General features: G+C 39.2%; 2 protein-coding genes across 2 annotated transcripts in view; one reads left to right on the top strand and one right to left on the bottom strand.

The window, feature by feature from the left end:
- Nucleotides 1–1,788: 1,788 nt before the first annotated feature.
- On the bottom strand, nt 1,789–6,491 carry LOC118219195 (cytochrome c oxidase assembly protein COX11, mitochondrial). The gene is made up of 5 exons (XM_035402192.1): nt 6,353–6,491; nt 5,276–5,664; nt 4,581–4,736; nt 3,264–3,389; nt 1,789–2,380 (listed from the first exon to the last, which is right to left on the bottom strand). The coding sequence occupies exons 2-5, from the start codon at nt 5,603–5,605 to the stop codon at nt 2,198–2,200; spliced, it is 795 nt and encodes a 264-aa protein (XP_035258083.1). The 5' UTR covers nt 5,606–5,664; nt 6,353–6,491; the 3' UTR covers nt 1,789–2,197.
- A 408-nt stretch (nt 6,492–6,899) lies between these two features.
- Nucleotides 6,900–27,278, top strand: part of stxbp4 (syntaxin binding protein 4) — a 41,240-nt gene continuing 20,861 nt past the window's right edge. The window contains exons 1-13 of the mRNA XM_035403201.1: nt 6,900–7,252; nt 8,532–8,630; nt 8,769–8,830; nt 15,108–15,181; nt 15,266–15,361; nt 15,456–15,525; nt 15,745–15,819; nt 19,230–19,315; nt 19,605–19,719; nt 20,174–20,306; nt 21,846–21,952; nt 23,611–23,836; nt 24,180–24,258. Of these exons, the coding sequence (XP_035259092.1) occupies nt 8,769–8,830; nt 15,108–15,181; nt 15,266–15,361; nt 15,456–15,525; nt 15,745–15,819; nt 19,230–19,315; nt 19,605–19,719; nt 20,174–20,306; nt 21,846–21,952; nt 23,611–23,836; nt 24,180–24,258 (1,123 nt within the window). The 5' untranslated portion in view covers nt 6,900–7,252; nt 8,532–8,630. The remainder of the gene's footprint in view (nt 7,253–8,531; nt 8,631–8,768; nt 8,831–15,107; nt 15,182–15,265; nt 15,362–15,455; nt 15,526–15,744; nt 15,820–19,229; nt 19,316–19,604; nt 19,720–20,173; nt 20,307–21,845; nt 21,953–23,610; nt 23,837–24,179; nt 24,259–27,278) is intronic.

Here is a 27,278-nt window from a genome sequence, read left to right on the forward strand (position 1 = left end):
ATATGAATCTGATAAGACAAATGCACCTAGATTATGAACACCATCCACAAAACTGCAATGACGTCTTTAACAATAATATTGATCGTGTTTGAGTGGACACCAAATAAGGCGAGGTGTAATGAGGTCCTACTCGCGGGAAGCAATGCGTTTTCTTCATCACATTATTACATGCAGTCCGTTGGTCAATTGTTACATAAGAGAGAAAAAACAAGCTCTTGGCGTTGTGTAATGACTAGCAGGCGACATACAGACGTTGTTAGGGCACAGATGAAAAGCAGACGTCTTCATTCAGTACTGTTGATTTCGATTTTTTATTTTTATTTATTTATTTTTAATGACACGTCGATCTGTTTAATTAACCATTTCATTTTATGCGCAACATGCTTTCAGTTACACGAGATCTTAAGCTTTCCTGATTTCTCTTCTGGGACCATTACACGCGTTAACATGATCTGCGATCCAGGACCAGTTCAACAAGATCTGCAATCAGTTTTATTCCATTAAAAGGGAATGACGCAATATCACCGATGGTGTTTATGCCTAAAAGAGGACCGAACGCAGTGTAGCTTTTTGTTTCATTGCCTTAAGCCTTTGTGCTCATACACTTGCTAATTTGTGTTTATTCTCAGATAATATGACGACATCGATGAGGTATGGAGTGTCATATAAACAAGAGTGCAAATATATTGAGCCATCTTCATTTAACTTCAATTTCCATCCACCTTTCCGTTTTCCTGTTTTTGATGACTTATTATACTATGCGTACTTACATATGCGTACTTACATACATATTTGTAGCGCACCTGGAATGAATGACAAATGTAAACAACACATTTTTAAAATAAATTCCTACGAGAACTGACAACTCGTCGTCAAAGTCCTTGATCAGAGTTCCACTGCTGCCACCTAGTGTTTCAATGCGGTTACGAGATTCCTTAAACTTGCGCCTAATACTACTTCCACCAAAAGCAAATACAGTAGCCTACGCACTACCAATGCATAGCATTAATTAAATTTAGAACGATTCGTTACAACTTCGTAGTTCGAGATTTCCCCAACAGATTTCGCATTAATAGCGATGAAGTCTCAATTAGTCTCAATTCATGTTCAGTATGTCGTTGATGTAGCTAAACATCGTCCAAAGGGAATGCATTTTCAAATGCATTTCTTTTTTTGCATAGAACTGTACATTTACTTCCAGATTCAATGTAATATACTGTACATGTTAAAACATCAGGCTGATAATTTCTTGGAGAAAAAAACACCCTTTTACATCATATTTCCTTTTTTGGTTTTGCACCTTTGTATATGAAAATGTGTTATTTTCAGATACAAATTGATTCATTTGATTTCCAGTATCATATCCTTTGCTCTGATTTCACAGGCTGTTTCTCTGCAATGAGCCAATAAAAACAAATTAAGCACAACTAATCAACCCCTTTTTAAAAGAAGCGATGCAAGCTGCTTGGTGGGGGCCTGCTGGCAGAGATAGGCTGATCATTTGTGTAACATGGATTAATTGTACTGGCAGAAAGATAACAGCAGTGTATTAACTTCATTAGTGCCTGTTGCCTTATTCACTGATGGATCCCACAGAGCAATCCACAGAGCAAATACCGCAGGCTTATCAGTACCATTTTGCTTTCATGTTATGGGCCATTTTGCAGAACTCTGCTTACTTTTCTTTCCCCAAACAGATAAAGATAAATAAGGAGTACAATGTACAATATATGCAGTCTTGACAAACATAGATTTTTGCTTTCTGTACAAACAAAACAGCACAGCAGGTTTTCCATACAAATTATTTTATATGACACACTTTTAGCCAGTGGTGTTACATAATTGGACATTGAAATTAAAATATACAATTGACACACTAGTTGTGCATTTACCTGCAGTTGTTGGTGAAAGTAAAATTTAATACAGGTAAACTTTAAATATTGTAATTCAATCATTTATCTCACAGGCCAAAATATTCACAACTCGGAAATCTTACAACCCCAAATAACAGCAACCATCTTAAACTCTTTAATATTCATATATACAGTTATTGGTTGGGCCATTCACCAGTCACAATGTTCTACAACAAGGCAAAGCTGCCATCTGAGACCTGCGGTTCAAATATTACATCAGCCATAAACTGTAAAAAATGTCCTTTGATGGTTTGCGACCACCAGCAATGCTAAATACAGAGCTCTCAGCTGTACCCAGGGATAGGTAGTTTATGTCCTTCCTTAGCTTCGAAAAATGTGTAGGAGAGAGTGATAGTGTCCACCTTCGCCATTCTGGGATCCTCATCAAAATCTGGGTCAATATAAAAGAACACAGGCATGTCCACTTCCTCCTTAGGATTTAACCTCTGCTCTTCAAAGCAGAAGCACTGAGGAAGGACAGACATACATTTTAATGCTAACAATCCAAAGTTCATGTTTTGACCACAAGCAAAGCTATCCTAAATTATAGCCATTAAAGCACACATAAATATAACAGATTTTTTACTTTTTTTATTTTACCTGTATCTACCCAGGGTAGGTTCACTGAGCACGGATGCTCTTTTGCAGGAATGCCCTGCTTCACTTCACACTCATACAAATTCACACCTGGGAGCTGCCCAGTAAAACCACAATCCTCTATTGTTGGCCACTGAGCAGCTCCACTGGAGGGAGAGAACACTTTTCTTGCCAATTAAATCAGGGGATGATTAGGTAGCAAGTTTTTGCGAGAGTCAGATCTGGGATTTTAGCTCGGACAACGGGGAACCCCCTACTCTTTGCGAATAGTGTCATGGGATCTTTAATGACCACAGTGAGTCAGATCAGTAAGCACCTGAAGCCACACAGAGAAGTGGAAAATGTATAATAAACAGTGGCATTTGGACTGCACGTGCATGAGTGCTTATAGTCACAATGTATTTAGCAGATATAAAATGGCAAATTACAGACATTTATACTAATCATACCATATTTGATCAACTACAGTTTCAAAGCTTACTTCTACCTTTCTGAGAAGGATGTAGTCTAATAAATCCCATTTTAGCAGTTTGAATAAACTACATGTCCATAATACAACCAGTCTCTTGCAGAGAAGTTGCATTAAGTCAAAGAACACAAGTTTCTTCTAATTTGTATGTGAATGGAACATGGTGCATTTAAGGCAAATCCTGACTTTTTAATGCACCCACTTCCATTAGCCACATTTCCAGCCACAACAGTGGCTGTCTACAATGTCACACCTGTCCTTTCTCTGCATTTCAGTTCTCATACCTGAATTTTGTTGAAGTACTGGCCTGCCTCAAAAGGCACAACGTTATAGGTGGAGATTCCAATCACCGGTTTATCAGTGGGATTTCTAGCTTTATAAAACGCCAGGGCTGTTTCCCCTGGCACCACCTGAAAAATAAAAATGACGATGAGTATCCACTCAGTCAATCATATTTGAAGCCTGCAGTCACCATAATTGATTATGGCATAAAAACTTTAAAGTAGCACTTGCCTGGCACTAAATGATAACCAGCAGCAACTAATTTAGCCAGGCTTATCTGCCATGTTGGTGGCTATTCCCTTGAGCACTGAACCCAAAATGAAAACATACTGAAGGGGTAATGACACTATCATAACTAAAGGGTAGGTCCATACTAAAAACAGCAGTAGTATGGAGCATATGACTGACAGTTAGCCTAAATACAGAAGAAGAACACACGGGAAGGATATACATTTTTAACTGCCAATAAATCACTGCAAAATACACCTGTATTCAGTGTGGATCTTACTTTTTTACAGTTACATGCACCAAGCTAATTGATAGTTACTCTTCTTGAGATAACCAACCCACCCAAAGTAACCCCAAAATCAACTATTAAAAACTGCCAGAGCAAAGGACAAAGCTTTGTAATTTCAAAAATAAGCAGACTGTTCCAAAACACATGGGGAGAGTTTTAATTAGTTTATTTAACAGGGAACTTTCACAACATAGTAGTTGCACCGATGTTATATACTGTCTGTTGTAGTGGGATTAGGTTAGGGGTTCCTGATCCATCCTTAGGAAGGATATTGGTACATATCAAATTTAAGGTATTATATTAAATTAATATTATGTAAACCATACCAAGCTAAAATGTCAATTAGTTTGATTTCCCCAAGATCAAATTATATTTCAACAAAATAATGTTGCATGAATGCTTATCTTAACGGTTTCTTTTTTTAACATCTTTTTATTTGAGAAAAAAAGTGTACAACAGCTAGCACCAATGTAAAAGTACACAAAATATTCTATATCCCCCATCCCTTTCCTTCCCCTGTACACAGACACCTCCAAAGAGTCACACACAGATCCATGCGCACACAGGTCATTTATAACAAACACATGCACACTCGCTCACAAAAAATAAGGTATAATTAATGCAAACATAATTAGCCCATGACAAATATATCTTAACTGTGTCTGACTGCAGGACAGATTTCAGAATAATCCAAGATGCTGGGTGTCATGGTGTGTGAAATAACATGGAATGAGTCGGAAGGCTGAGCCTGTTCGCAGCAGGTGAAGATTAAAAAACAAATCACCTCTTATCCAGCACTTACATAGATCTCAGCCTGCTGGGGTCGGAAGTTCCACTGCATGCTGGCATGCACATCAGCGTTAAAGGTGACCTTGATGATGCGGTCTCTGACTGGGGTCATATTTTCAACTTGCTCAGAATCATGGCCAGCAACTGCAGACCCACCAAGTCCTGAAGCCTAAGCCACCAAAAGACACATTCATATCCCAGTGATACATCACAAAATATGGAGCACCGTGCAACAGAAGTGCTCCGCTTACTTAAGTTCCTTCCTCACCTTAATCACAATCACAGCGTGTATCACAACATACCACTCGAGTAGCCTACATCATTAGACTCTACACAGCAGCATGAGGGCTGTACCCAGTTCCAGCTCCTAAACCCTGTGTCATGCATTCTGAACCACTTATTTTTTTCACTTGCCCCCATGTGGTTGAATTAACTACCTGCAATTATCAGATGAATTCGCTGCTCTTGGCCAAGTAGATGCATGCTCGTCATGTTAATTTTTTTAGCCTGATGCACTACTGGTGCCTTCTTTGGAGGTCATAAAATAGCCACAATTTTATTTCTACAGTGTTAGCAAGCAATAACTTTTAAAAATCACAACCACCAATAATAATGAATAAGTGCAATTGTGAGCATGTTATGTAGGTTCCCTTCGCCCTCTTATCAGGAAAGTGTACCTTTTATAAACGTGCGATGACTCTTACTTACCTGGCAATACAGTCTGTAAAGAGGCACCGCCGCGTAGGACATGCCGATCATCCCAACTCCCGCAGCAGCGATGTATGTAAGGACAGTCCTGTTTCTCTTTCGCCACTCCTCCTGCTGTCGCTCCGTGTGGGGGTTCCTGTGGCCCTTCACCCCCCGAATTTGACTACCCACATTCTGGGGGGGCTTCCTACACAAAATGTGTTTTGCAGAACTGCACAGACTTCTTGAGGGTAGCGGGCTGTAACAGCCCCGACTGCAGATGCAGCCATTTGATAATACAGAGGTCTTTGACCAGTACAGGGACTCACGCAAAAGACGAGCCAGTAGCATAGTCGGTGAGGTTCACATGCAAGTAATAATCCCTGAAATAATCCCAAATCCAAGTTTTCCTTAAAAAAAAGAAAACATTTATGTATTCTGCATATTTTGATATAATACAACAAAGTACAATAATGTTTTGATGTGCAAAATCATGGCTATACAATACGTAAGGAAATGCCATCTAAGCACATACCATGACGTAATGTTACCTTGCTAAACACTGCAAAATGTATCACACAAAAAATATTAAATATTTTCTCTCACATGTGAATATTACACCAGATAGACAGTAGTTACATTAATACAACTGATACTTCAAGGAAATAGTTATTAGCCAGCTACGGTTAAGTTATTTGTAACTTCACAAATCGGCAGACTCGTAGGGACAATTGCTATCCTCAGTAAATTTAAATGAATATAGGAATTGGCGTTAAGAACAACTAACGTATTTCACCGAAAGATTAAATGTTGATACGGGTATTTAAAAAAAACTTTCCTAGCAAGCTTCCAAATAGTATTCTATATCCAATGCAGCAATAGTGTAATAACTGATCCATGATCTAATTTTCTTGGGAGTTATCGTTAGTTGAAGTTAGTTTCGTAAGGTGACTATGTAACTAGCTCGCTAAAACGTCCAGACAACTCTTGTCCGCTAAGAAATCTAGCAAACTAACATCATGTAACAATCATTATATTCCTATAAATATATAAATAAAATATAATCGAACAAAAATGTGTTCCACAGCATTAAATTACCTGTGATCCCCGGTATCACCCTTCAAATTTCATACGAAACCCACTTCACAAAAAGTGACGGTCCCTCACTTTAAAACCTCCCAAGCAAACAGACCCATTACCCATTTGGTTCCGCGGTATGACGACTGCAGTGCGGGTTTTTTTTCCCAACCGGACTTCTGCCATAACCACGCCCCTTAGCTGTTGACGACAGTTCTAAGCCTCTGCGAGGCAGTTTCATTGGACAATGTTCATTCACACGGACGAGAGCGTTGATTGGACAATTCGTCAACAGCAGGAAAACACTAGGCTGTCGAAACGCGATATTTTCTATATGTTCCAAAAATTTTAGGACAAGGGTATACATATATTTTTCTTGATTTGGCTCTTCACAATTTTAGATTTGTAACCAAACAATTCATATGTGATAAATGTATATTCTCAACTTTTATTACAGGGTATTATAAAAAATGGTATTTTAATACATTTTGGTTTCACCATGTAGAAATTACAGCACTTTTTATACACAGACCCCCATTTAAGAGTACCATGATGTTTGGGACAAATGGCTGCGCAGGTGGTTCTTACTAGTCAGGCGTGTTAATTTGCTTTCTAAGTACGGGTATATATATATTTCAGAAAATAAATTTGTTTACTGATACGTCTACTGGTTTAGAAAGTTGTACATTCTTGGAGAAGTAAATAGTGGCTTGAACAGGGGCTTTATTTTTTAGTTTTATCAATGGGAGCACAACTATGTGGGGTAGCAATATTGTAACTAAACGCTTTAGCCTATCAGCTTCGTTAACATGTTAGTATACTTTGTTTAACGCGACCAAAGACAAGAGACTACCTCGAAAAAAAGAAGCTCACACACTAGGTAACAACAAACAGCAGAACTGAGGAGCTGCCGCAGCAACAGTAATTAAACTTTAAAAAGATTTTTTTTTTTTTTTTTTTTTTTAATATGTTCGCGAAAATACGTTTCACGAAGCCCTGGAATCTCGTCATAACTGGGCGGGGCGGTTTTGGTACAACTGCGTTGCGATTTATAAAAACATAAATGGATATACAGGTCATCTTGATTTAAAATTATTTTCATATTCTGCAGGGTTAGTCCATCACAACCACCTGGCTGGATACGATAGACTTAGATTCCAAACACAGTAAATACTGACAAAGAGATGGCATTTTGATCTGGAGCTTTTATGTGGTCAGTTTCTGCACAGATCCAGCAACCTACTTTCAGCCTAGCTTTGGCCCAGATCTGTTTGGCACTGGGCTCTGGCTAGAGTCTGGCATGGACCCTCAGACAGACAAAATTGTTACGCTTGTTTCTCACCAGCTGACCGAATCTGGCGCAGAGACACAAGCTAGGTAGTGCTATGCAGAATTGCAGGTCTGAAACCAGATGCAGATTGGAGCCTGGTGGCAAAGTGAGGAGTGTAATTTGCTTCAGCTTGTCATCAGGCCTTATTATTTTGGGCAGCCCCAAAAGGTCCTATAGGGCCAATGGTGAAATCGATAACACATCTGACTCTGGTTCCCGAAGGTTCCAGGTCTGATATGTGGTTGCCTCGGCCTTTTTAAAGGCAATGATTAATGGGGTGTGGACAGCACAATTCTGTCTTTATATGTGATTCAGTGAAATCAAATCAAATAATTTTGTGGAACCAATAATGGAAATAATGTGGTTGAACAGAGGCAATATTGCTATCAAGAGTGAGGTTATAAATCAGAGCCATAATTCCTTCCAAGAATAAACCAGTCACTGCTCAAGTTTCTGGACAAATGAGCTCTCTGTTAGAGAGGTGCTCTTCTATCAAATTTCCATGGAGATGATTTCCTTTACAGAGCACTATTATCATCACTGGTCTCAAAAATAAACTGCCAATTTTATATTTCCTTTAAACAGGATTTACAATCTGGCCATTATTATTGTGAGCCATGTGCAGGCCTTTATGATATCAAGGCTATGTATGCATCATGCAGTGATCATTTAAACTTAAGTGATGCTTGGATTGGCAAAAAGGGCAAATAATGTTTGATTGAATCCAATATGATGAAATAAACTAGATTTCACAATGCCGCACAGAATTGTCTAGTTTACATTGTCTAGGTCTTTGAGAAACTGATAATTAGGGAATTGAGCCAGATGGATGTTGCGTGTTTCATTTGTTTTTTTTCCCTCCTCTCTCAGTTGTGCGTCAAAAGTGTGACAGGAAGCAACAGAGGGCCATGGGGGTGAGGTGACGCTGCCCATGTGACGGATGGTCATCAGGAGAGATTAAAGAGAAACGTAGGCTAGTGTCTGTCACTGTCTGGGTGGATTTCTGTCTCTCTGTTAAAGAGGCTGACCTGGTTTGAACTGTCATCTCTGACAACTGGGTGACTTCAGTGCCTTTTTAATACTTCATCACTTGCCTCCTGTTTTGAGATGCCACTACTGCCACAGACAGAGGAAGCAGAACACTTTGATGGGCTATCCTTGCTTTACTGGTACGATGTTTCCTTTGCACTTGTTTTCTTGAATGAAAGGAATATTTGTGCTGCAGTTTTGATTTTAGACTATCAGCACATTATCTAGGTAGGTTTTATTTGTCTATAGGTTTGCTTCATTTTTCGGATTTGAGTATTGTGTGGAATGACAGGCTCATGGCAACACTGAAGAGTGTTGTTAATTTTGCATGTAGTGTTTTTTGTTTCTGGCATATTTTCAATGTTTATCTCTTTCCATGTAGATGTTAAATATATTGTTATTGCTCAGAGCCATTATCATTTGATTACTGTAAAGAAGTTCTATATATCATGTATCAGCATAGTGTATATTTAGACTAATACACACAATTTAGTCACAATTTGTGTGAAAACATGTTACAACTGTTTATTTCATGAGACAGACCTTGGCAATTATTGCATCATGTTTTTAAAATTTCAGTTGCGTGCATTTTTGCTGTGTGTGTCAGTGAGAATAGCATAATTGTTTTAAACAGTTTAATCGATACAAGAGTGCAACAGGGTGCCCAGCATCGGTTTGTGCTTGTTCTATCCATATCCTAACTCAGCAGGTAGTAGGTAAAGAAGATTAGGTGGTATTAAGCGGTCTGTTTAATGCCCTGTTTCTTACAGCGCTTTCCTAACCGTGTAACAGCATAAAGACAGCAAGTCTTTCATTTGAAGTTCAACAAAAAATAGTTTTTTTTCAAATTTCAGAGCAGTTTGGCACACTGTTTTACTAAAAGACTAGTGATTTAATAACGTGACAATGGGAAGCCATGTTTAAGCAGCAATTTTGGGAAAATTGTGCAGAACCATGTATCTCATGATATGCATTATTGTGCCTGAGACCCATGGGAATTTTGACCTGAGCATTATTATTATTATTATTATTATTATTATTATTATTATTATTATTATTATTATTATTGTTGCTGTTGTTGTTGCTGCTGTTGTGCCCTTGATCTAGAAACTTCCACTTTCATTCAACTTAAATTTTTTCTGGAGACAAAACAATATCTATGTATTGTTGGTTTATATATCAGTGAAGCATTGGTTTCACCTATGCTTTGCTGCTCTATGGAATTGATGTTGGTATTCATTTTTGACTAGATGAGAGGGAAAACAGCTGTTTGTGTCTATGGTACACAAGGTCAGACTCATGGGAGGCTGGCTAACAGACTCACAACCCAAAAATGGGTTGTGACATGGGTCCTGAGTCAGATGTACTGTTGGTAGCATCAGTGTCACCAGTCATTTAGATGTGAACCCTACACAACCTTGAAGCAGTCATGTTTGATTTGTGAGATTTGTGTGCTTATATTTCTATCACTAGAATGATTCTCGCGAGTCTCTTTACTCAAATTGTCATTTGTGCCTTTTCTTCATTTTTTATGTTTGTTATCACATAAAAGAATGTTTTGGAGAAATTGTCAAATATTCTCTTATAGTCAAAATATATTCTCTAAATAGTCAAGTCAACCAATGATCTGTTTCACTGTACTTCACACAATATTCAACTCAATGAGTCTTTGACATGTTGAGATATAGTGATTATATTTTTAACAAAGATTGTGGCTGTTTGGTGACATTTGTGAAGTAAAAGTAGGGATAATACAGTGAGCTTCATAATGTTTGGGACAAAGACATATTTTTTTCTTGATTTGACTCTATACTATACAATTATAGATTTGAAATCCTTTGAAATTCACATGTGGTTCAAGGGCACATTCTCAGCTTTTATTTAAGGGTATGTTTATTTATATATATTGTGGTTCCACCACATAAAAATTGCAGCACTTTTTATACATAATCCCCCCATTTCAGGGCATCATTTTGGGACAAAAGGCTTCACAGGTGACTCTGATTAGTCAGGTGTGTTCAATTACTTTCTTGGTGCAGGACAAGTTTAAGAGAGTTTTAATATCTAGTCTTTATTCTTGATTTTTGATTGCCTTTGGAGTCTGTTATTGGCATTTGTCAACATGAGGACCAGGGTTGTGCTAATGAAGGAAGCCATTATGAGGCTGAGAAACAAGAAAAAAACAGTCAGAGACATAGATCAAACCTTAGGCTTACCAAAATTAACTGTTTGGAACACCATTAAGATAGAGAGCACTAGTAAGCTCAGTAACAACTAAAGGCCTGGTAGGCTAAGGAAGACCTCTGCAGTTAATGACAGAATAATTCTCACTTTAATAAAGAAAAACCCCACAAACAGCTGCCAGACAGATCAGAAACAGCCTTCAGGAGGCAGGCCTGGATGTGTCAGTGCCTACGGTTCACCAAAGACATCACAAAGAGAAATACAGAGGTTATGCTGCAAGATGCAAACCACTAGATGGCCACCAAAACAAGCACCTAAAAGAGCCTGCAGTGTTCTTGTGGGAAAAGGTCTTGTGGACAGATGAGGTCAAGATTCACTTGTATCAGAGTGATAGATATAGATATATTTCCAAAAGTATGTGGATGCCCCTTCTAATTAATTGCTTTGGCTATTCCAGCCACACCCATTGCTAATAGGTGCATAAAATCAAGCATACAGCCATGCAATCTCCAATGACAAACATTGGCAGTAGAATGGGCCATACAGAAGAGCTCAGTGGCTTTCAACATGGCACTGTCATAGGATGACACCTTTCCAACAAGTCATTTTGTCAAATTTCTGCCCTACTATAGCTGCCCCAATCAACTGTGAGTGCTGTTATTGTAAAGTGGAAATGTACAACAGCTCAGCCGCAAAGCAGTAGGCTACAGAATGGAACCACTGAATGCTGAAGCGTGGCTTGCATAAAATCATCTGTCCTCGGTTGCAACAATCACTACGGTGTTTCAAACTACCTCTGGAAACAACGTCAGCACAAGAACTGTTAGTCAAGAGCTTCATGAAATGGGTTTCCATGGCCGAGCATCAGCTGAAGTGGTGTAAAGCATACTGGCATCACTATCTGACAGTCTGACAAACGAATCTGGGCATGGCGGAATGCATAATGCAAAATGTACTGGCCTGAATAGAGCCAACTGTAAAGTTTGGTGGAGGATGAATAATGGTCTGGGGCTGTTTTTCTTGGTTTGGACTAGGCCTCTCAGTTCTAGTGAAGGGAAATCTTAATGCTACAGCATACAAAGACATTCTAGAGAATTGTGTGCTTCCAACTTTGTGGTAACAGTTTGGGGAAGGCCCTTTCCTGTTTCAGCATGATAATTCTCCTGTGCAAGGCAAAGTAAAGCAAGGTCTATAAAAAAAATAATTTTCTGAGTTTGGTGGGGAAGAACTTGACTGGCCTGCACAGAGCCCTGACCTCTACCCCATCAAACACCTTTGGGGTGAATTGGAATGCCACCTGCGAGCCAGGCTTTATGCCCAACATCAGTTCCCAACCCCACTAAAACTCTTGTGGCTGAATGGAAGCAAATCCCCACAGCCATGTTTCAAAACCTATGGGAAAGCCTTCCCAGAAGAGTGGAGGCTGTTACCACAGCAAAGTTGGTCCAGCTCCATATTAATTCCCATGATTTTGGAATGAGATGTTCAACAAGTACATATGGGTGTGATGTTCAGGTGTCCACATACTTTTTCGCCTTTACCTCTAGGTGCCTTTTTCAGCATAATATATTTTAATATCTGTTGCAAGGTCTTTGTCTTTTATATCCATATCATTTATATACTTTGGTGTTCTAATATGAAATGCTTTTTTTGTCAATCTAAGCTGGGGAGACCAAAGTTTTGTGTGCACAGTGCATTGTGATTTAAGTGGGTAAATGTGGCAGGTGTCTGGTAAATGTGGCCTTCGTACTGACCAGAGCATTGGTCTTGTTTACTTCATAACAAGAGCAAGAGGAGCCTATGTGCCAAAAATTAAACATGTCTGTTTGGTAAGAGGTTGGCTTACTAGGATATCATTACTAATGGGACATTTATGAGTAAGCCAGTATTGGGGCAGGGAACCCTCTTGACCATGCAGATATTAATATTTCATAGTACTTTTGAGGACAAAATTCTGCAGGAGGTGCTATCTCTTAGATGTGGCAGTAAATCAAGGCTTAACTCTGATGCACAGTAGTAATTTAATATCCCATTACATAGTAAGGTGAAAACCTCTTTGTTCTGGCAGCATTCCTGACCTGGCTCTCTCTGTCTGGCGGCCTGATTATCTGAAAGTCTGAGTAACTAATTGAATCCTTGATCTCTCTACTACAAATTATGTGATGTTAGCCTGTTGCTCACAAAGCATCTGTGCACTAAGGCAGAGCTACCAAATTAGAGGCAAACTAGGTAAGCTATGAAATGAAATAATTCAGCTAATGGGGGAAAATCATTTAAGCTTATTTACCTGACCTCTGTTTGTTAATAATGTAAAATAATAAAAAGAAGGTTTCAGGGTAACTAAGCAGAGCAGCCAGGTTAGTTTACCTTTTTCAAGGAATTAACTGCAGATATACTGCAGATCTGTATTGAGAAAAAAAACAATCACTGGGTGCTCATATAAAACAGTATAAGAAAAGATCATCAATCTCCAGAGACCAGGAAAAAGGTGCTAATTGAATCAAAGAGCAAAGACATGTGGAAGAAAGACAAGGAAGGGTGCCACAGTGCAAAAAGAGCGAAACTGGGCTTACTTCAGTGCCGTTGGGGTACTCCCTCTGTAAGAATAAAAAAAGTCTCTGATATAATTTGCCATATCAGAGAGAAATGTTAAAACCAGTCCCATGCTATGTTAAAAAAGTGCTGTAATTTCTACATGGTAAAACCAAAATTTATGAAAAATATCCTTTAATAGAAGTTGAGGATCTGCACTTTAACCACATGTGAATTTTCAAAAATCTAAAATACAGTGCAAAATAATGAAATAATATGTCTTTGTCCCAAACATTATGGATCCCACTATATAAACAAACTTTATTTTTGAACAGTTTTACACCGTTAACTTTTTTATTATTCAATTATTTTGATCATCTAAATTGCAACCATTATATTTATTGAATACATTATTTTATATATACAGGTTTGATGATGATATGATGTGTGTGACTGTGTGACTGTATTCATATCCTAAAAAGTGTTGCCAGATTACAGACTAATTAGTTTTAGATGTATTGCCCAACTAAAGCCACATGCTTTACTCTGCACAATATATTTCTGCACATTCCTTTGCAGTGACATGTCTCTGAAAAATATAAAATTATAAGACAGTATTGTCTGTAATCTCAATTCAGCAAGGACTTTCCCATCATTATATTAATTATGTAATAGTACATATACCAGCAATATTGCTGATGGGTGAAAAAAAACAGGAGAAAAACATCTAACTGCGATCTCATAGCTCTTATAAAAAATGCTCACATTCTGAAAAGGACATGTTTGTGTATTCCTAATGTGTGTGTGTGTGTGTGTGTGTGTGTGTGTGTGCGTGTGCGTGTGCGTGTGAGTGTGGTTGTGCATGTGTGCGTGTCCGTGTACTTTCCAGAGTGCTTGTGACAGTGAATGTCCTAGTTCATGATACAGCTTTTGTATTTTGTCTTGTCTGTTGGGTGGATTACAGTAATTGCAAGAGACATCTACCTATTCAGGAAGATGTATAGCAACACATTTTTTTTAAACCATGGCAGCGTGGCATTTTTTTAGATTATTCCTTTTCTAAAAAAGAAAAAAAAGAAAAAGAAACCCACCGGACTATCTTCTGGAGATTATCCAGATCTTCTTTACAGTTTATACTGTAGCTTAAGTCAGATTAACTCTTTTATCCAGAATGATCTGCACTGTTGTTTAGAGAACTGAGCCTTTCCCAGTACTGCATGTTGCTTTACCAGCAGAACTGCCATGCAGTGGAAATGCCTTTAGTCACTGAATGAACAAGGTGCCTGATTTGATATCTGCCAGCTCTGTTGTTTATACTCTACTGTCACAAGTGACATTTTTTGCTTAGTAAGGGCAATTTGTGACAAATGGAAATAACACCAAACATTGTTTTCTTGTCTCACCTCTCAAAGTTGACAAATGCATTTATCCTAAAGCTAACAGAAATGTCTTGCTGACAAAATTCAGGAGTCTCCAGAGAGACTTCAGAGAAAAAATCAGTCAGATCCATTGTACAACTGATCCATATAAGATTCATGCTGGAAAAAAAAAATTAGTCATTAGTTTGAACCTCTATTAGAGTGAACTCCCTTTTCACTTAAAGGTTCAGAGATTTTTGAAAAATTATATTGGGTTGGACAGTGCATAATTTTTTTTGTAAAGTAACTGCAGTTAAATCCCTGAATGTGTTTTGTTTTCCAGGACTCTAATGGGGCCTCACGGCATCAATCGTGCTGTGCAGAGGATGGAGTTCTCAGACTGCAGAAAGGGCCTGGGTAAGTGGTGCTCCCATCCAGTACTTGGAGGCAAAATGCTTCCGTTGCTACTTTTTATTCCACCCCTTCATTTCCTTCATCCAGGTGTGAAAATCATTGGAGGCTACCGGGAACTGACAGGTGAAGAGTATGGAGTATTCATTAAAAGGGTCTTACCTGGAGGGGTGGCAGCTCTGGATGGTATGTTAAATTAGTGTTTCCCTTATGCAACATATGCCACGTGCTTTCCTCACATTTTATTAGCAATTAAGGATGCACGCATTTTGTTTTTCAGGGCGACTTAAATCCGCCGATCTCCTTTTGGATGTCAATAACATAAGTTTATGTGGGGTTACAACTGAAAGGTAAACATTAATTCTACTTGGTCGCAATAGTAGATGAGCATGGAAAGATGAATCTTTTCAAAAAATATTTTTTGTCTGCAAATTTCTTTTAATGGAATTCTGGTTGTTTATCTGTCTCCGTGGGTGGATTCCCAGGACAGTCTGTCTGTGCAAGCTCACTGTTTGGTTCCCCCACCCCCCCAGCCCTCGTATGTATCAAAAATAAATCTCTTTCTCTAGGGCAGTGGAGATTCTCCGCATGGCATCGGCCACCAATCACATGTCCCTCCTGATTGTACGTGATGATGAATCTAGGTAAGGGCTGGTTTAGTGTGGTGTAAGTGAGCCATCACACCACAATTTACAATTTAGTCATTTAGCAGGTGCATTTAGTCGAATTTACTTAAAAAACCTGCAATTCATATGGCATGTAAACACTACAAGAGTTGGGGATTTGTTTCATTTGCCTCAAGACCTGTGAGATGAAGGAAAGGAAGTGTTTTTTTTTAAATTATCTGATAGAAATGTAGTCTGAAAAGGTGAATTTTTAGGCATTTTTTTAAAAACAGCCACTAAACCTTCCAGTCCTGATTGATTGGGGAAGGCCATTCCACCATTGAGGGCTGAGGGCAGTGAAGAGGTGGGGCGATGAAGAGTGGCTGCCAGGGGCTTCTAGATGAGACAGCCAGCTGGTGAGAGGATTCTGAATGGAGAGGGCTGGTTGGAGTGTATTGTGTAATTACTATCTGAAGTTAGGAAGGACTGTACAATTTGCAGCTTGTTATGCCATAGTGGGAGAGCTGAAATGAAATGGGGCAGCCACTGGACGCAAGTGAAGGGTATTCAAAGTGGTATGGCATGTGTGGATTTAGGCTGTTTGAAGACCAGATGGGAAACAACGTTCTGGACCAGGTGTAGTAGCCTGTGGACAGAGGCTGGTATGGCAACCAGCAAGGCATTACAGTAGTTCAGATGAGAGATTACAAGGGCTGTACAAGTAGATGTGTAGCCTCTTGGTTAGGGAATGGTTGGTGTAAAGGGAAACCCAGCAGGACTGGGTGGTTATAGCAATGTGTTTCAAGGTTGAACCAAGATTCTTAGCTAACTGGCTGGGAGACACTATGGAGCCATAAACATCAATTCACGGGGAACCCTTTGCCAGGATGAACAGAAGTTCCGTCATCCCCAGATTGAATTTCAGGTAGTGGGTAGGCACCCAGGCTGCAATGCCAGGTATTCAAGCTTATGTGCCAGAACTTGCATGCTGGAGGGAGGAAAGAGTTAGTTAAACGTGATCAACATAGCAATGATATGAAATGCTGTGAGCAGAGATAACTGGAACTGGATGAAGTGATTTTGAAACAAGACCAGGTTAAAAGCTAGTATATGGCTGGACCTAACACATGTGATCCGGCCGACCAATGGTGTAACTTCATCACTCAGTCAGTCAGTCAGTCAGTCAGTCAGTCACTCACAGACATTCGCGTTTGTAGGGCTGGCCATCCGTATTATTTGTTTTCAACATTAGCTTTCTTTCTTTCATCATAGAAAAAAAGCCACATCAGTATGGCTGCCATGAATGAATGCTATTGTTGATTAACATCCTTATCTTTTTATAGCCTGAATAATGGTGAGCCACTTTATTTATTTTGATAAATAAACACATATATTTGCAAATCTGAATACTTGAAAGGGAAGGTTGTACTTGAGTAAATCAGAAATGAGAACCTTTGCAAATAAGTTAGCATTAGGTTGTCCGGCAAACTTAAATATGCTTGTGTGTGTCTTGGAAATGCTTGGCTAAAAGCTGTCTGGTTATCTGAGCTTTAGATGCTTACATCAGGTTTCTTAAGTGTGTTTGTCAAATGTATAAAGAAGACCGGCAGACATAAACTAGAATGACACTCTGCAAACCCTTGTACTTTTCAAGAGCATATCCTTACTTGTTGTCAAATACAAGATGGCATATTTAGGACATAGGCCTATTTGCAATGTGCTTTCAGGGATTGTCAGGTCTCAGAGCAGAGACAATAACACAGCCCTATATTTTTGTTCACAACCATCAGGATTCGTTGTTCTATTGTTAGGACTACTTCTTTTCTGTGTAGTTTATTGTCTTTATCCATGTTCATATTATTTGACTGATACTTACAAATTACACAGATTATCTATTTTTATCCCAGCTTGATATAAGAAAAAATGTTTTAGGTTGAGGACTTGCTTCACTGTACACATTAATTTGAGATTTAAATTAGATTAAGAACCAAATCTAATTATCCACAGCTAATCCTTTGCTCAAGGACTAATGAAGTTACATTTAATAGAATTTTTTTCTAAGTATCAAAAAAAAGTATCAAAAAGATTTGGTTGCTGACAGGCCGGTAACTGGGAAACATATACACTGAATGTCCACTTTATTAGGTACATCTATCTAGTGTTGGGTAGGATCCCCCTTTGCCTCTAGAACAGCCTGAATTATATGCGGTATGGATTCAACAAGTTGCTGGAAACATTCCTTATGGATTTTTGGTCCATGCAGACTCTATAGCTTCATGCAGTTTCTGCAGATTTTTAGGCCACACATTTATGCTACAAATCTCCCGTTCCGCTTAATCTCAAAGGTGCTCCATTGGATTGAGATGTGGAGAATGTGCCGGCCACTGGAGTGAACTGAAGTCACTGTGATGTATGTGGATCAGCTTTAGATGATGTGTACTTTGTGACATGGGGCATTATCCTGCTGGAAGTACCCATTTGAAAAAGGGTAGATTGTGGTCATATAGAGATGCACATGGTCAGCAACTCATAGCCTCATCTTTCTGTTCTTAGCTGACAGATGTGGAACCTGGCATGGTCTTCTGCTGCTGTATGTAGCCCATTCGCTTCAAGGTTAGACATGTTGTGCGTTCAGAGACGTTCTTGTAAACAGCTGTCATTTGAGCATTTCTGGTCTTTCTATTAGCTTGAATGAGTCCATTCTCCTATGACTTATCTCATTAACAAGGTGTTTTTGCCCACAGAACTGCTGCTCACTTGATGTTTTTTGTTCTTTGTACCATTCTCTGTAAACTCTAGAGACTGTAGTGTGTGAAAATCCCATGAGGGAAGCTGCTTCTGAGATGTTGTAACCACCACATGTGGCACCAACAAATAAAACCATGATCAAAGTTGATGAGATAATTTGTCTTTCCCCTTTCTAGTGTTTGGTAGAACAACAACTAAACCTCTCAACTAAACCATCATGTCTACATGCCTTATATATTAAGTTGCAGCCACATTATTCGCTGCTTGGTGGAGCAGACTGTTTGCATTAGCGAGCAGGTGTATCTAATAAAGGAAATTGAGTGTATATTTTAAATGGTGGGATGGTGGAGAGAGCAGGGTGGGGTAATTGGTTATACTTACTATGACGCTTAAAATAATGAACAGATTCTCAGCACAGAATGTTAGATGCAGCAATAGAACCAAGCATAGCATGCCAACTATGGCAGTGTAGGCAGTCCCAAAGTACTAGCTGAACACTTTGTTTACCTTTGAATAAAAATTAAACAGAATATTAATCAGAATAAAAGCTGCCAGTGCCCACCATTGTGAAGGTTTGTGGTGGTATATGTGATTTTGGTGAACATCCATGAGAGGGAGACATAACCTCATTCTTTATTAGCTTAGTTTTTCAACTGAGAATGATTTTGCAATATGACATCACTTCTTTGTGTCTCTTTCAGGAAAGAATTCACAGATCTAATGGAAAAATATGGCTCCAACAGCAGCACAGGCTCTGGACGGACCTCTCCTACTCTCCTTTCCACAGGTTAGCTGTGGGAAGCCAATCCTGCCCCTCCAGAAAAGCTTGCAGATGTAGCCCTATGCCCATGCCATGTTTCACCCTTATTTATTCCTTTAATTACACATTTAACCAACAAAATGATGGACTATTAAATGTATTACCCTTTGGTAAGCTGGAGCTTTTACACCAGTACCTGTACCAATTCAAGTGCCCTACTTTCCTCATCAGGAAGCCAGTTTATATAATGTCTTCTTGCATCACTGTTTGCATTGATTATAAGCCCTGTGACAAGCAGATGACACATACATTTCAGGAAAGCTGACAGACACAGCATCATCTTCATCATCCTCGCGATCGACCAGCCCCCTTCTCCTGAGCCCCAAGGAACCTGGAACGAGTTGCAGCTGCACAGCCACAACACCCGTTGTGTAAGTTTCTCAGTCACTCACAAGGAATGGAGTCCTTTTAGCTTTTCAGTAGACTACTGTGAATACTTCAAGCTGAAAGGATGATAAAAGTTGATTAAAACAATTCATTAAAATATTTGTCAGTTAAAATGTTCTAAAATTGTTTTTTTGCACAGGTGAAATCTTTTTCATGTTGTGCAAATCATTAATACCTTTCTTTGGCATTGTAGCCATGATATTGACTTTGTTAGGAGGTATGTGAAACTGCAAAGCAGGAGCTCAGATATGGGTCTCTGGTAATGGATGATAAAATTAGGAGCACTGTATATGCTGCATAGCCTATGAAATTGATGAGACACTCACAAAGTTTTTATCGTGGTGAGACAGAAAGTAAGCTTCAGAATGCCTTTTATCATTTCCCCTGCAAGTGTCTGTCTCTTAGGCTGACCTTTAATTCTGCCTTCTCTTCCCTCAGTGACAACACCATTCAGTTGATATGTGTTGCTAAGGGAACAGGCTTAGGCCTGGTCATCAAGGGCGGAGCTAACCGAGCTGAGGGCCCTATGGTGTTCATTCAGGAAATTGTGCCGGGAGGAGACTGCCAGAAGGTGACTCTCTAATCCATTTTGTTCCTATTAAGGTATAAAGGACAGTGTTGAGGTTTGTGGGGCAGATTATTGTTTAAATCCTTTGCTTTATTGGTAATACAGAAGACAGCTGGAGAGAAAAAGCTGTAACATATACTACATGGCCAAAAGTATGTGGCCACCTGACACCCAGCATCTCATCCACAATTATGGGCATTAATATGGAGTTGGTCCACCCTTTGCTGCTATTACAACCTCAACTCTTCTGGGAAAGCATTATAGTAGATGTTGGAGCACTGATGCAGGGATTTTCTTCCATTCAGCTTGAAGAGCATTAGTGAGGTTGGGCACTGATTGGGCAATTAGGCCTGGCTCACAGTTGGCTTATCATCTGATCCAAAAGATGTTGGGGGGATGGGGATGAGGTCAGGACTCTGTTCAGGCCAGTCAATTTTTACCACGCCATTCTCAACAAAACCGTTTCTGTGTGGACCTCGGTGTGTGCCCGGGCGCATTGTCATGCAGAAACAGAAAAGAGCCTAAGATTTGCCTTGAATGAATCTAAGGGGCCTAGCCTAAGCCATGAAAAACACCTGGTTTGTCTGTAGTAATTTCAGGTAGGGTAATGGGTCCATTCTGGCTGGTCCTTTTTCATTCATGGTAGTCTGATATTGATACTTATTTTAGTTAATTATCTAGTAAAATGTTTGGAAGGAAGGCATTAGACTAATGCAAATATTCCTTCCCTCTGATGCCTGTTAAAACTTGTGTTTGCTTGGAGACATAATGAAATCTGACTTTGATGTTGAAGGGTTTCACTCACTTTTTCATATAAAATAATTAAACAGTTTTTCCCCTCTCTGAATAAACAAATGTTGGTATCTGAAGAGAGACAACACACTCAATCAGTTGATAAGCATACAGTGCAGTACTGTATGAAGTAAAGCTCTATGCTCAGATAATGCTTCGTCACTGAAGATAGCTCACGTAGCTCACCTCAAGATAGCTTACTTAAAGACATGCTAACCCTTTAAGCCTATTAGAACTTGGTTTTGTTTTGGAAATCCAGGATATATACTTCTGTGTTACCGTAGATAATTCCCCATTTCATAATTAAATTGAAATCTGAGTAAATGTGCTTTGCTGGCAGATCAGAAAGTGATATGAGGAAAACAGTAAATGTTTTATATGTATAAAGTTCAGTCAGCAGCAGCAGCCTTTTTTCCTCATACATTTAGAGTGAGTTGGCCATGTAGCAGCCTAGCTTTTTTTTTCAGAGTTTGAAATGATGGTTCAGATCCAGCATCGCATTGTGGTTTGTCTGCTAGAAATTCTCATTCCTAAAAAATGTAAAAGTATTGATTCTCTGTATATCACGCTATAACTACTCCAGTTAAAAGCTGTGTTCATTTGAACACACTCCTAATAATATATCACTTGTAGAAAGTATAATATATTTGTCCTGGACAGGCTGTATATTACAAGGGCATTCATATATCAAATTTCAGTGGAGAAATACTTGAAATGTAACTATTCTATTATCATATATGTATCCTATAGGATGGTCGACTGAAGACTGGGGACCAGCTCATATCTGTCAATAAAGAATCACTCATTGGCGTTACCTACGAGGAGGCTAGAAGCATACTTTTACGAACAAAGCTAAGGTCTGCTTTTCTGTTGTCCTTTGCTGTGATTTAATTAACCTTGTTTCTCTCTTGTTTCCTTCTTGCCTTTTTGAAGCCTTGTTTCAACAGCAGTAGTGTTTCACCTGAGATACATTAAGGCAGAGTCATATCAGATTAGTATGTATTTTACGTACACAGGACAAATCTCTTTAACACATTATAGGTTGACTGCTTGGCAGTTGATAGTGCTTAATCTGGTTAATACATATAATTGCATTCCATCTGTGAAGTAGGTACTGTACCTAATCAGAAAGGCATTAATCCAAGAAACAATCCTTGTAGTGCACCATACTCACGTTCAAAGTTCAATGAAGAATCAGAACCTTCTTTAATTTGCACAAATAGTCATATTCCTGATGAGTAAACATTTTGAAAGGGTAACAATGCTCTCACAATAAGGTTTTGTAGTCAGATGTCAGACTAGCTGGATAGTAAGATGTAGTTGGATGCCTACATACAGTATATTGAATTATTTAAATTGCATGCCTACATACTGTATATTGGATTATTTAAGTTGGATGCCTACATATAGTGTATTGGGTTATTTACAGAATTTTACCTGTAAGATAAAGCATATATTCAAGATCTCTCTCAGAGCCCATTTAGACAGGCTTTTTACTTGTGACATGTTAGAATAAGAATGGAAGTATTCTGAATTCAGGAATAGCAGCCTTCTCTACAGAGAAGAGGGTGACATACATTGTTCTGCTCTAATACATGGTGGCCAAATGGTGGCCAAATCAGTCAGATCAGGCTGAGATCACATCAGAAGCAGAACACTTGCATCATATTACTGCAGATGGAGTTTCTCAGAACATTTTTTGGGGCAATGAGACAATATTCCTCCAAATAGTTTTTAATGTCAAAGTTAAGTCCCACTGCTTTGGAAGCAGCATTCGACAAAAAAGATTTCATTTTGCCAGTGAATTAACTCTCATCTTCAGATGGTTCAACCTAATGGTTTTCACCAGATAAGGGTTCCTTCTGCAGGGAAGTAGTTGAGTTCAACCCAAAGCCCTTTTCTCTTCCTGCATCCCACGCACTTACGCCAGACGTATTACTGAAATGTTGTTAGCGCAACCATCTGGTGTTCATATAAAGCCATTTTAGTTTGTTCCCCTGCTTGTTAAATTATATCAGGCTAATTTCTAATTTTTTAGTGAAATGCTATGCTTAAAGTGACAATGGTGTGTTTAAAATAAGCATCTTAATAAAAGATATTTAAAATGTAAAAAACATCCATGTGGCACTTTTTCAATGTATTGTATTCACATATGGAATCAACTAAGCTGTTGTTTAAGTGCATAGGGGAGGTGTTGGAGGGTGATGCATAATTGCCGGTAGCGTTGCCCAGGGTTAGGCAGGGTCCAGTTGGGTAAGGTCCATGTCTCATCTCTCTCGAGCAGCCTCTGCTGGTTGACTGAGCATCTGTAGTCTGCTTGCTAAAGCACACAGTGCACATGAAATGTCTTCTTCCAGCTCATGTCTGTGCAAGCTTGGCTTGTGGGCCATGGTGTGAAAAGAATCAGCTGGTAGCATCATGTGCTTTGGAGGAGAGTCTGTGTCTACCCAAGAGAAATCGTGGAGATTGCAGCTTGAGCTATACAACTGGACTTTCGACATGTTTTCCTCTACAGACCAGACCCGACAGTGGAAATTGCCTTCATTAGGCGGAGGTCTTCCTCCAGCTCCAGCAGTGGGCCCCAGAGCCCCGTCTCTCTGCAGCCAGCACTTAACAGAAACGGCCAGATCCTGAGGCCCACGGGGTTGAGCGTTCTGTCTCCTCCGGCCACTCTGGTTCCTAAGATGTCTTCAATACCCAACACTGGAAGTGAGACCTTGCCTTCTGTAAAACTAAGTCAGGTAAGCCTGTTGTAATTCTGCCGTCTTTCTTCACATTGTGGTGTTGCAATGGGACAATCATGCCTTGTAATGGGTGGGGCAACAATGTGCGGTCAGTCATTATTGAAACCAATCCAGAAATTGTCTATAACAATGCACTATATTTGGGACCAATCAGCAAGTCTTTGATATCACATAGCTTCACCAATTCTGGGGTGCATGGAGCCTCAATCCCCCTTAAACTGTGGATCCCAAGTCCTTTTTAGGCAAGTGTATAACTAACAACAGACTACTTAGAATGGCACCTGTGCGTATGGTGCTTGATGTTGGGTTTTGTCTGTGTTTTTGTGCTCACCTGTTGCAGTTCCAAGTGGACCCTGTAAAGACAGAGCAGGCTTCTGTCATGTCGCCACTGAGCGCCACTGTTGCAGACTCAAATGCCGGTATTGTATTTCCTCCCTATTTACTGACACATGCTGCAGGAATTCTTGCACCTCTCACTCTGGCAGTGTTGAAAGCCATACTTCCCTTTGATGAAGCAATTTAACATCTCCTACAAACACTGATATTTATATTGATATACAGTAGAATCTTTAAAGATGGGAGTTATGTGGAGAGAGATTAGTCTCAATATTACTGACATATGCGTGTATCATGATCCATAAATAAGAGATCCAACAAAGCCCTTTCTTATTGGATAAACCTGCTGATTTTTCATTGGTCATTTTCACAGAGCAGAAACACACACATAGGAAATTATGTATTTGTATAACTATTATGTATTTGTATACTATAAATTCAATGTCATCTGCTGAACCCATCAACTTTAACACATTCCATGGTCTAAATTTTGATGGTGATGCATAAGATGTTCTTTCTTTGTATATTCAAGAGAACATTGCCCAATTGAGACTGCATACAATGACAAGATTCCTGTTGACAATCAATGCCAGTGGTCTTTATACACAATCATGAATGCACACACATGCATGGGTGTGCATGAATATGTGTGTATGTACATGTCTGTTAACCACAGCAGTATGACTATCCAGCTGTACTATTAACTATCTGAATGAGGTTTGTTCTTCAGAACAAGAGACTGACCTTGCTGTGAACCTTAGTATGTTTGTCTGCATGTTTAAGTCACAAAATATGTAATTAGGAGGGAATGTTATCGCCATCCTAAGGTCAGATTGTTGCCATGCCAACTGCAGGCAGGAATGAATGGATTAAGGCTGCAGGTTTGTTCTTTGAGAATGGGTGAGGTGTCTTAAGGTCATGATGACTTTAAATACAGCACTCTTTTTATGAAATTACAGTACATGAGCAGAGGTTCAGTGTAATGCTATGAATTTGGTTTAGATAATGAGGCCAACATTAAAATATATAAGCTCAATGAGCGATATACATTATCATTGTGGTTGGAGAATTGCAAAGTTGAATAGCAAAGTTGCTGATGTGCTCATTAAGAGGATTTTCAGGACATATTTTCTGTAGGCAGATCTGAGATTGTTGGTTATAGCTTCTTCTCCTCTTACTTCTGCTGAGCTGATCACTTCCATTTGCTATAGATTCTCTGGCCAATACTTCCCTTGTGATAGTTTTGTTTTATAGGCAGGTGGGATATACAGTATTATTCTTTGTGGAGGCCATTCTGGAAGAAACTTTGGAAATCAACGTATCAATTGGAGAACCTGTCATTTTGGACTCCCTTCTTTTAAGAAATACTGGGGAGCCATGATTGTCAATGCAATTGATGGCAAATTTTTATGTCTGCCCTGAAGTTGCCAATAGTTCCAGTTTTTGATGTGAGTAACAGTAGATTTGAACACATTAAACAAATCAAGTAAGCTTGGTATGTAAATGCAATTTACCATGAGTGAAAATCAAATTTGTGGAAAGGTAGGTGGGCATCGATGACATTCAAAAACCTGGCAAGGGCCATATAATGAAAATGTCTTTTTCCTCTGCTGTTAAGAGTGGGTGTTGTTGCCATGGAAACTAGGAACTCTGTGAAATTACCATAATAAAAAGGTGCTTCTCAGTCAAATTAATTGGTGTTTAACACCCTTTAGATAATGATTTATGAACTGTGCAATGTATTGACTGAAGGCTCATTACTGGTGTAGTGGGGCCACAAATGTTCTTTTTGCAAAGCATGACCACCCCACACATAGACACACACACACACACATAGTCTTTTTATGTTAAAATAATTGTCAACCCAAAAGGCAGCCATGTAAGTTAATGGTGCTTGCTATTTAAAAAAAAAACTTTTTTCTTGTGAATCCCTAATCTACCTCACTGTGAGATTAGTGGGCCTGTACTTGCCTATTACAGAACGTCTGTACCATCTGTGAAATGGCATTGAGATTGGTTGTGAAATGGCAAGAGATACAGAGGTTCAAAAATCTGTTTTATATTGGAGGGCTGACCAACGCAAACATACACTGAGTTTGGCCCCACTCAGGGTAATAACATGTTCTCCCTGCTTTGTGTACCATGCTACAGAGAAAATGCCTGGCACTATCCGGATAGTGTGCTGTAGCATTTTAAAAATGACATCATTATTATTATTATTATTATTATTATTATTGTTAATAATTACAATAATAATAACCACAACAACAACAAAAACAATAATAATAAAGGCCAAAGAAGCTGATGTAGCTCAAAAGCCTGTGCTGTTGGTGTAAAATAAGAGAAAAAAGGATGGTGTCCTGCTACGGCTTTTTCTGAAAGCAGGTCTGAGATGGCTTAAAGTTTTAGTGCAGTGTTTACTCAGTTTGTAGAGTGATAAAAGCCTTTCAACGCCATTTCTTTCAGCACTAACATTTCACTGTTGTAATTTTTGTGTACAGAGGATGCTGATGGGGCTGATGCAGGGATTATAATGCACTCGCGTAATGGTGTGGTATTAGCTGCATTTTTACTCTAGTTGCGCAGTGATTCCCTGGGCTGACAGTCAGGTCAGCCCTCCAGACTTTTGACTTTTCGTACACTGTGTACTATGATAAGTGACACGGGGACAGAATCATCTGTGTGGATGTGTGCTATGCTAAGTGACACTGGAGGACAGAATCATCTCTGTGGATGTGTGCTATGCTAAGTGACACAGGAGGACAGAATCATCTCTGTGGATGTGTGCTATGCTAAGTGACAGTGGAGGACAGGATCTTCTCTGTGGATGAGCACTTTCATGCATACAAAGACACTTAGCGGCCACTTGAATTGCTGATCAGAACTATGGATACGCTGATCAATTGCATCGGACTTGCATGTAGTTCAGACAGCTGTGATTCAACAAATAGGCGCACGTTATATTACAAACACAGTGAAATAAGGGAATCTTTATTTCTTTATTTTTGTGAATCCCAGTGCCAGCGTGGTTCTAAATATTTATTAGCAGCTTCGCACATTTTTTTTTGGGAATGACTGTGAGTATCAGAAGGTATGGGGGAGA

Source organism: Anguilla anguilla, chromosome 2 (genome assembly GCF_013347855.1).
Source record: "Anguilla anguilla isolate fAngAng1 chromosome 2, fAngAng1.pri, whole genome shotgun sequence".
Lineage (NCBI taxonomy): Eukaryota > Metazoa > Chordata > Actinopteri > Anguilliformes > Anguillidae > Anguilla > Anguilla anguilla.